This window comes from Micropterus dolomieu, linkage group LG21, assembly GCF_021292245.1.
Source record: "Micropterus dolomieu isolate WLL.071019.BEF.003 ecotype Adirondacks linkage group LG21, ASM2129224v1, whole genome shotgun sequence".
Classification (NCBI taxonomy): domain Eukaryota; kingdom Metazoa; phylum Chordata; class Actinopteri; order Centrarchiformes; family Centrarchidae; genus Micropterus; species Micropterus dolomieu.
The window spans coordinates 33,796,052-33,807,005 of NC_060170.1; the positions used below are offsets into that span (position 1 = coordinate 33,796,052).

The 10,954-nt window shown below is 39.1% G+C and overlaps 2 protein-coding genes across 3 annotated transcripts in view; one reads left to right on the plus strand and one right to left on the minus strand.

The window, feature by feature from the left end:
* Positions 1-532: 532 nt before the first annotated feature.
* The window catches only part of LOC123960105 (nuclear factor 7, brain-like), a 45,758-nt gene continuing 35,336 nt past the window's right edge, over positions 533-10,954 (minus strand). The window contains exons 3-4 of one of the 2 annotated variants that reach the window (XR_006822443.1): positions 710-956; positions 533-622 (exon numbers count right to left, since the gene is read on the minus strand). The gene's annotated coding sequence lies outside the window, so the exon portion shown is untranslated. Of the gene's footprint in view, positions 623-674; positions 957-10,954 lie in introns of those variants that run through there. The other variant, XR_006822442.1, reaches the window with a different exon arrangement.
* Positions 7,966-10,954, plus strand: part of LOC123960350 (C-type lectin domain family 4 member M-like) — a 16,330-nt gene continuing 13,341 nt past the window's right edge. Inside the window, exon 1 of the mRNA XM_046035031.1 lies at positions 7,966-8,117. Coding sequence (XP_045890987.1) covers positions 7,970-8,117 — 148 coding nt within the window. The 5' untranslated portion in view covers positions 7,966-7,969. The remainder of the gene's footprint in view (positions 8,118-10,954) is intronic.

Consider the following 10,954-nt stretch of genomic DNA (forward strand, 5'->3'; position numbering starts at 1 on the left):
ATCTGCTCCTGAATCTTCTTGATCTCTCTGCTCACAGTCTTCCTCTTCTGCTCCTCTTCCTCCCTCAGAGCTGCCAGTCTGGACTCCTCTTCCTCTTTCAGGAACTGGTGGAGCTTGTTGAACTCTGCTCTGATCTGCCTCTCTGTGGACAACAGCTGCTTCTCGGACTGTTGAATCACTTCATTGTATGTTTCCTCCACTTGTTTGTATTTGTCCCTCTTGTCCTGCAGAGACTCTAAGTCAGATTTCAGCTGCTCCTTCAGGTCCCGGACTGCTTGTTCTACAGGAACCACCTTGTGACTCTGGTGGAGAGAAAACTCACAGACAGGACACACAGCTCTCTGCTCGTCTTCACAGAACAATCTAGGCTCTTCTTTATGTTTACTGCACACCTCCTCCACCTTCTTCTCTCCTTTTTCTGTCTCAGATGATCCAGTTTTCTGTCTCTCAGCAAAGGAGTCAGCCAGTTCCTTCAGTGGAAAGTTGACTCCTGGATAATCCTTTGATGATTTTCTTTTACAAATGGGGCAGTTTTTGTTTCCAGCTTGTTCCCAGAATTTCTGCAGGCAGCTTGAACAGAAGCTGTGGTTGCAGCTCAGAGACACAGGATCTCTGAAAGTCTCTGAACACACGTGGCAGTTCAGGTAACTTTCAACAAGAGTTATTTTCTCAGCCATTTGATACTGAAGTTATTTTTCCACAGACTCACCGAGTGAACGTCTCTTCCCTTGATTGTTTCAAATACTCCAAACGTGTGTTTTCCAGCAGAGATCTCTCACCCTGTGATGGCGTCTCAGCTCTGTTCAACAATGTCCAAATCTGCTTTTAGTTTCACTTTCCTCTGTCACGGGCTGAATGAACAGCAGGAAGTGTTGCCATGTCATCTTCTCACCAGCAGATGGCGCAGTCAGGATGTCTGTCAGAGTCAGTACAGGACAGTTTCCATGTACAGGTGTCTGTAGGAAGACAAACACAAAATTGGGTAAAAAATGTGATCTGTAATTTTCTTTCTCTAAATAAAGAATTAAAATGCTCATAAAAAGCCAAACTGTGTTCATTGAATCCAGCTGAACTAAATATAGAACAAGCTGTTAACATGAAAGCAAAAGAAAGCTTTTGTTTAAATTTCATTTCATTTCAAGACTTGAGTCATGTTAGTTAAATCCTGCATCAGCTGTATTTATCATTAGAAGATAAAAACTGTAAAATTAATACATGATCAACTCTTCACTTTAAAATTGTTATCCCAATATAAAATTTCACATCATTTGATGTGAATAATTTCCATGATAAATGTCAAAAAAAAATTTCTTTCAGGTTTAAAGACAAATTTTTGCTCCTGAGTGAAAGTTGAAGAATTTTTCTTTATGGTCAGAACAAACACTTGATGCCAAACAGTGGATCACTTCACAAATCTGTGGCAGAACATTCAAAACAATTATGATAAAATCTTTTTTCAACAAGCATGCATGAATAAAATCAAGTAAAACATTTTTTCAGTCCTTTTTCCTCATCAAAATAAAAATCATAATAGAAAGTTCTGACTCGTTTGTGGTTCAAATTATTTAAATCAAACATTTATTGAACATTTGTTATATTGTTATTGAAGAAAATTTAATCGTGATAATTATCATTATTGTTTTATTGCCCAGCCCTACCTGGACATACAGTCTGTGTGACAAACAGTCTGTGCAGGATGTTTTTTAAAAGACAAATGTGAAACTGCTCTGAGGTGGTGCTGTTGATCAACACTCTCAGTCTATACAACCCTCAGTGCTGCCTGCACTGATACAGATCCTGACATTGCTCTGTATGTACTTCTGTTGTGTCTTATTTTATCCAGCAGTTGAGCAGCAGAAAATGAAATAATGAGAAGCAGAGAAAGTTGCAAAAATTCAGTATTAATCTGTACCTTGTACAGCTGAGTTTTGATGATGCCGCAGCAGCACAAAATAAATGTCAGCCTCTTAGGAGCCAAAGAGACACATTTCTGAGGTATAATTCAATCTGAATAGTTTATTTTAGAGGATTTGACTTGATTTGGTTCCTGATGAAGCAACACTTTAACAGCAGTGATGCATTTCTTAGAGACCCTGGACAGTACGTCTGTAAATCTGAGATTCTGTGAAGGATATTTTTAACAATCAAAATCAAAATCAAAAACTGCAAAGACCAACAGCGAACAACAAAATGTGGCAATGTTTTCTTCTTGGGAACGCTTCTCCATTTCTACAGAAGCTGTGGTTGCAGCTCAGAGACACAGGATCTCTGAAAGTCTCTGAACACACGTGGCAGTTCAGGAAACTTTCAACAAGAGTTATTTTCTCAGCTATTTCTACTATTATCCAAATTAAGACTCACCCCAGAAATTTCCTTCAGTTTGCTGCTGAAAATCCTTTCAGTGTGCCGTTAGAGATCTCTCAGACTGGACAGGCCTTGTGGTTTTGTTCAACAAAGTCAGAATTTGCTTTCAATTTCAACAAGCTTTCTCATCGGTTATTGATTAACGGTTCATGGATCAATGATATCTTTATAATCCCAGAGGAGCTATGTGTTGTACAGTGGTAGTAAATGCAGTCCTGTGTTTTTATTAGCAGCAGATCCAGCAGGATATTTTACAAATTGACCAGTGTCTTAAACACCAACAGGAAGGTGATGTGTATCTTAACAAAATATTTTATTTAAATAAAAATATACTTTGTCACAGTAAAGAGCAGGAATCTGTTGGACACAGAACCAACCACAGACTCTGGAAAGTTGTCATTTACTGTGACGTGAAGGAACATTCAGGAGGTGTGTGAGCGGACATGTTTTTGTGATTAATTATAATTTGCTCATTTGAGCTTTAACATGTATCCACATGAGACTGAAACCTTCTTGCTGTTTATTGCTCCTGTTTGTTGCAGATTACAGCTCTCGCTTATCTCTGGACTTTGTGTGATGATTTATATAATAATATATTATTATATGCCTGTGCCTGACCTTTGGACACACAAAGCAATTAAAGCAACTGTCCAGAAAGTCAACAACTTAAAAAATGGTTTAGTGTCTGTTTCACTTTATTTATTTTCATTGCAAACCCCCTCAAAACTACAGAAAACACTAAAAACTGAACTCTGTATCTGCTCTTATTAGCGTTTGTAAGACTCACCAGGATTGTGTGGATCATACTGATATATAAGTGCACTATCTGAACTGATGGTGATTTATTTTGCAGTGACTGTGTGAAATAGTACTTTCAGCTGCATTGATAACTGTTACTCACAGAGAAGTAACAGGCAGTAACTTGAAAGAAACTGACTTCCTTCCCAGCAGGGAAGAGACCACCTTCACCTTGGCTGCTGCAATGGCATCAATAACATTTGTAATTTTAGAACTGAAATTATCTACAAGCTCATGGACTGAGGCCCGTGAGAGGGCGTGTTGAGGAGAAAGCCTCAATAAATTTTTCACTAGTCTTCTCAGTGATATGCCGTTTTGTGATCACCTCTATTTTAACATTTGTGTGCACGCAGACAGCACTCTCAAAGAAAACACAGGAATGATCAGAGAGAGCAACATCAGTCACCACAAGCTTGGAAATGTTCAGACCCTTGGAGATGACCAAGTCCAAAGTGGGCCCCTTATTGTGCGTGGGCTCCGTCACATGTTGGGTCAGTCCATAATTATCAAGAACACAACTCGGTTCTTTAGTCCCTCTGTCCTGGGGGTTGTCAACATGGATGTTAAAATCACCAACAATAACTACTGTTTTGACAGAAGCCCCGAATGTAACTCAACAACAGCATAAAAAATATTTTCCATAATGATATGCAGTCAGGCACACATAGACATCAAAAGGGGCTTCAGCACCTGCCCTTTTTCTTCCTCAAGAGAAACTGCTTTTTTCTGGGATGCTTGTTTGTGTTTTTTGTTGTTGTTTTTAAATAAATGAAGTATATTTATTCCTGTTTGCAACAGATTCCCTGTCAAACAAATATATTTATTGGGAAAAAAATCTAAATAGGCCATCAGGTCAGAAGATGAGACTTTGGAGTTCGATGCCCTCTCTCTCTCTCTCTCTCTCTCTCTATGTCTCTCTCTCTCCCTCTCTCCCTCTCTCTCTCTCTCTCTCTCTCTCTCTCTCTCTCTCTCTCTCTCTCTCTCTCTCTCTCTCTAAGGCAATATCTCATGGCCTTACAACCTAATGTACTGATGGAGACACTACAGGTGAACACAGTAACATTTGTGTCTGATAACGTCATCACAATCGCCACATTCATATGCAAATTAGGCGTTAACTAATTAAAATGTGCTACTTTGCACACATTTGACAAGTCACTGCAGGTGAATGGGATAAAGAAAATAACTAAAGCATATCAACACAGAACTTCCCCAGTTAATGACTTCCATCAAGAGGATTTTCCTCTGAAATGTGCTGTGTAAATGTGCAGATTAGCTTGTTTTGGGTAATATAGAAGAAATCTATAGATGCAAATAGACCGAGGGTATTAGGCTTAAAACCAACTCCATCTAAATGTTTATTCTTGAAGTTTTATTTCCATTAGAGTAAAAGAAGACATGGAAGCAAAATAGACCAAAAGTCTCAAAATTGACCACTCCATGAAAAAAGCGCCTTAAAGAGTAACTTCATAGTTTTGATGCTCGACTCCTCATCTAATAACTCTGCATTCTGTTGAATGCTAAGAGATCCTCATATAATACAGATAGCCCTCCCTCAAATGTGAAACTAAGTCCATGTCACCATCAGTAATTGTGTGTGTGTGTGTGTGTGTGTGCATGGTAAATGTAATATAATAGCAACAATAATAAAGCATTCGATCAATACGTTAGTGTATTCAGGCAATTCAGTATTCTGTTGCTTGGCTGTGTGAAGCTGAAGGTTATCTTTACTCATTTGGCATCTGGCTTGTGAAACTAAAAGTAAAAGTATTTAAATAATATTTATTTTAATTCTGCCTGCAGCCCAACGCCACAGTTTAGTGTGAAGATTTATGTGAAGTGTTATGTATTCCAATAACACCAAAAGAATTGAAACGATTAATTGTATGAAAAATAAACAAATTATTAATGAAACTATGTCATTTATGCTAATATATATACTTGAAACTAGTAGCATAGAAAACATGCACATTGTGGCAAAGTTTCCTTTGCTGTCGCCTGCTGCTGTGATAAACCTGGTGAATACTAAAGAAGACCGTGGTCTCTGTCTGAACTGATCATTTTGTAGAAAAGTAAAAATGTTGTTGAGTTAATGTATTTGTCTTGTCTTAAAAAATGCCCTTTTTTTCACTTGAGCCCACCAAAAAGTCTGTGCACTGTCCCTGTATGCAATAATCTTCATGACGCAGCCTTGTCGTCAAAGAGCGGAGGCTACTCGCAATAATGTTGCTGCATTATGTTTGAAGTTCACGCAGCGCCTGCTGCAAAATTGTAATCAATAGCCTACATTTAAATCTAAATGTTGTCGGTCAGTGTCTAGTCATCGTATTAACACGAACGGTTGACAGTCGCCGCAAAGTAGTGAGAAAATATGATGCCACGTGACCGCGACGCAGACACCTGACGTTCAGGGTAGCGCTTGTAGTGTGCTGCCGTTTCTGTCCCCCCCGCTGTGAGACACTGCTGTTTCACTGTCTCCAGGATGCTTCATTCCCTCTAAAGCGGCTGTGAGCTGCACGTTAAAAGTGAACATTTGTGTGGAACCGTGGTGATGTTTCTGTCTGATCACAAGTGTTTTCAGTTTCGGTTTTCTTTCTCTGGTGAGGAGCAGTGCGCTCCTCTCATCGAGTAGGCTACAAGTCAAATCATTTCTTTACATAGAAAAATGGGCAACGATCGTCCCATAAAGCATATAATACTGACATTGGGCTGGCCCAATCACTCCCTCCCCCTCTGCTCCAGCTGTTTCAAATGCGCGAAAATAACCGATTTATAGATATGAACTAAAAAAAAGAATAAGCTACTGATTGATGTCCTTCCCTTTATAAAAATAAAGACATTTCCAACCTAAATTGGTGCAGAAAATGTCTCCAGAATTCAGGAAATTAAGTGTTTAATGGTCAAAATCTTCAGGGGGAGGACCCCCAGACCCCCCAATATTTCATTAATAAATGTTTTTTTACTTTATTAAAATGAATTAAGCTAATTTAACATTGAGGTGAAAAGGTGCCATCTGCACATTAACAACGACTTTAGGCTACTTCAGGCATGCCTGCATGTCTGTAGACTCAGCTGGGATTAAATTCTATGAGAAAGGTTGATCTACAGGAGAAACATCTGACAGCAATACAGAATGCTGGCTCAAGTGCATTAGAGGAAGACACACCCTGACACAGATGTTGCCAGTTTCTTAGCTCTAATGAACTATAATTAAACCTTAAGAGGAACCCGCTCAAGTGTGTCACACACACGCACACACACACACACACACACACATACCTTTACACCACACACACAAATGCACACGCAGCACACACTGGCAACACTTTAGCATACTTTATTTTAATTCACAAATAATTTAAGGGATTTAAAAATGTTAGAATCTGCTTTTACACACACAAACAAACACACACACTTTTTTGCTAGTCATGTATTCTGTTGCCTTTAATGCTGTTGTTATAACTTTTTGTATTCATGTATATTCCAGTGTTGAGAGCAGTCAGTGAGAAAACATTTTGCTGCAATGTTTACATCATTTACTGGGTTCAATAACTACAATGTTACTGGAATCAGTACAGCCACAGACCCCTGGGACAGGAGTGGAAGGAATAAAACAGTCACACACAAATGTACTTTGGGTTTGTAATCAACTCTACGGTAGTAGTTTTTACTGTATGTGGAAATTTGTCATAAGTGTGTTCTCTTTTATAAGTAGTCAATATTGTTTGCCAGTCACATACATTAAATGTTTAAATATTTGTTACATATGTGTTTCTATTATTTCTCAATGTATATGTAAATAAAAGGGTGTTGTGGGACTGAAATTCAGCAATTGTGGGCGGCAGCTCTGCATTGAACAAGACCAGGTCAGGCAAGCCTGAGTCAGACTCTGCTTTTACTGAATGTACAGCTACATAAGCATGAGAAGAATATAAGTAATAAATATGACTAAAAGTAATCAATTTTCTAATTCTATCTATGCATAATATGATTGCCTATGTACACCGCCCCTGTACCTGTCACTGTTTTGTCTGCCTCCTCATCCTCCTGCTGCTTCTCCTGCTGCTCCTTCATCCTCATCAAGATGACCGGAGTCATCATCACCTTGTCCCTCTGTGCATCACCTCCACTGAAGTCAGTGGTAACAGCTAATACAGAGATCCTCACATAATCACTTCCTCTTAAGTAATTGTGCCTCCTAAATAAAAGCTTGAGAAAGTTCTTTTGCAGCAGTGCTTCACGAAGAGTTTATTGAAAGTAAGCGTCCATAGGTTAATTATAAATGCGGATCAAACGCACACACTGCAGGGTGAAAAAAAGGGAGAAAAAAAATCCACAGCTAGTTGGACTCAATCTTACAAACTTCCTAACAGTTGTCCCGCACAGTACCGACTGTGCTAAGCGTGCACATGAGTATACAAGGATTTGAAATAATTTGACTTTGCTCTGGCAAAATTAGAGAATAAGGTTAGTTCAGGATCTATAAAATAGCAAGATATGTCATTAAAAATGTATTAATTAACAGAAATATACTGAGTTAATAACTTTGGTGTCCTACTCTTTTCCGACAGCCACCTGATACTGAATTTCAGCAAAAAGGGATCAGAACATCAAGCATTCCTTCTGTTTTTAAACACAGTTTTAGGAAAATGTATTTCAATGTCCCTACCAAACTGCTCATAATATTCAACGTCACATAAGAAAATGAAACCCAGAGCTCTAACCAAAGTGGAAAGCTCCTCCCTGTGAGTGTGACAAAAGGCCGAAAGGGCATTTAAGAAGCAAACCAAACTGTCAGCTGAACATTATGGATCAACTGGATATGTATGTTAACGTAGAGAAACCATCAGGAAATCCTGGCAAAAAGAAGAGACGAGTAAATTGTTCAGAAAATATTTATGCAAATGAAGACACGATCCAGACTCAGCTAAAGAAAACTGGACCTGCACTCTCAGGTAATGAACACATGCAAACAGGTTAACCTGTACACACTATAATAGCATGATGACAGCAGGTTCATGCAAATATGTGAATATTATTTACTCATCAGCACACACAGACATAGAATAGAACAGATCAAAAGATGAGTATGGGACAAGAGTTCAGAATTTCAGCTCTCATTTCCTGGTATTCACATCTAGAAGTGTTAAACAACTCAGGACATATCACCGTTTGTATTAGACCACAGCATTCTTAGGTGAGCAAAAGTAATGGAAAAAAATAACGTTTAATATTTGGTTGCATAACCCTTGTTTGCAATAACTGCCTCAAGCTGGCGACCCATTCTTTCTTCATTTGTGAAGCTATTCCAGGCTTTTACCACAGCTTCTTTCAGTTCCTGTTTGTTTCGGGGTGCTTCTCCTTTCAGTCTCCTCTTAAAGAGGTGAAATGCAGCTGTATTGGGTTAAGTTCAGCTGATTAACTTGGCCAGTCTATGACCTTCCACTTTTTCCCCTGATGAAGTCCTTTGTTTAGTTGGCAGTGTGCTTTGGCTCATTGTCCTTCTGCATGATAAACTTCCTCCCCATTAGTTTCAATGCATTTCTCTGTAAACTGGCAGACAAAATGTTTCTGTCCACTTCTGAATTCATTCTGCTGCGACCATCATCAGTTACATCATCAATAAATATTAATGAGCCTGATCCAGAAGCAGCCCAAACCATGACATTACCTCCACCATACTTCACAGATGAGCTTGGATGCTTCGGATCATAAGCAGTTCCTTTCTTTCTCCACACTTTGGTAGAGATTAATCTCGGTCTCTTCAGTCCATCAGATTGTGTTCCACAACCTTTGTGGCTCATCTCTGACTTCTTTGCAAATTTCAATCTGGCCTTCTGATTCTTGCTGCTATATTTCTGCTCTCTGAGTCTTCTTCCAACAGTGGATTGTGAAACCTTCACTCTGCACTGTGGAGGTCGTTGCTGATGTCACTTACTGATGTTTTGGGGTTTTCTTCACAGCTCTCATGATATTTCTGTCATCAACTACTGTTGTTTTCCTTGGCCGACCTGTTGGACGTCTGTTGCTCAGTACACCAGTAGTTTCTTTCTTTTTCAGGACGTTCCAAATTGTTGTGCTTGCTCTGCCCAATGTTTGTCCAATGGCTCTGGTTGATTTTCCTTCTTTTCTCAGCTTGACAATGGCTTGCTTTTCTCCCATAGAAAGCCCTCTGGTCTTCACGTTGGTTTATCCTCTTTAGCAGAAGTCTTTATAGTCTTTATAGGTGCCAAGGATGAAAACGTGTTCCACTAGTTTTGCTCACTTGAAGAATGGGTGGGTTCAAACAAAGGGTGGTTTGTCCTGAGTTGTTTAACACATCTAGATGTGAATACCACGAGATAAAAGCTGAAATTCTGAACTCTTGTCTCATACTCATCTTATGATCTTAAACCCAAATGTCTTCAGTGAACAATCTCATATCACCTGATGATGTGTAGTTTGCTATGGTAACGGGGTGGAGGTCTGGTTGTTTAAACGACTGCTGATAAGCTGGCTGTCACCAGTTAGAGCTAGGTTTTTGATAGATATAAGCAGAACAGCAAAAGAGGAACTAAAACAAGCAAGTTATCATTACCAACACTTTGACCAAGCGTCAATATGTGACGAGTCGAGAGCCTGTTGTCGTATCACCTGCTGCTTGTAAAACTGCCTAGCTATAAGGAATTCTTACCTGTTTTTCACTTAAGCCAAAAGAGCACAACCATGTAATGTGCAATGCAATTAATGACAGCGTATTACTGTAAGTCAACAAGTCTCCAACAAGGCAATTCAAAGTGATTTACATCATCATTTACAACATATAGGCAACATAGGGAAATGGAAAAAATACACATTAAAATATAATTTGGGTGAAAAAGAAAATAAAAACAGGATTAAAAAATAATGTAGCAGGTCTAAAGCTACGTATAATTTTAATACAGTTATGAAAATTAATATTTCCGGGAATATTAATTCATGCCTCGAAACTAGGAGCAGCACCAAAAGATTTGCTTGTCCGCCCAAGGCTTTAGGTCCTTGAGTATAGCCTGATAATTACACAGATTTCTGGTAATTCATTAGTTGTTAATGGTTCAGTTATTCTGAAATCGTAAACTTTAGTCAATCAGTCAGTCTCAAATCTGAGGGTGAGTTCTATGTACAGGGACTCTGGATTTTTAACAACACACACACAATATCACTGTGCCCAAGGTGAATTTTATTAACTAACAAAGGGAGTACAACAGTGGGGTAAAGGTGGTTATATGAGTATAGCCTGATAATTACAGAAATGTTAGCTGCGCACATACAGCATGTGGTGCGGTCCACACATGACTTACGTGAATGACTAATCATTCATGCAGCACACCTGGACACACCACCGCTTACTGAACAGATCTCTGCCTCACTGCCACAAACAACTGTCTCCACCTGCTGGCATGTAAAGCCGTCTGCTCCCGGCGCTGTTCCAAAGACTTCTATTCCTGTCATCATCACGCATAGACCAGTAAACCGAAATGTGCACATCCCACACAGAAATATTAGTAATCTCTTAAGGATTAGGACAACTGCACCAACTCCAGCACCCAGAACAAACTCATTTAAAATGGCTCTCTTCAATGTGAGATCACTTTCAAGTAAGACTTTTATCTTAAATGATTTTATCTTGTCTGCAAATCTAGATTTTATGTTTTTAACTGAATCCTGGTTGCAAATGAATGACTATAGCCAGCTAGCTGAACTGTGTCCGCCTCAATATGATTGCTTTAGTCAACCGAGGGTCAGTGGTCGTGGTGGTGGGCTAGTGAGCGTG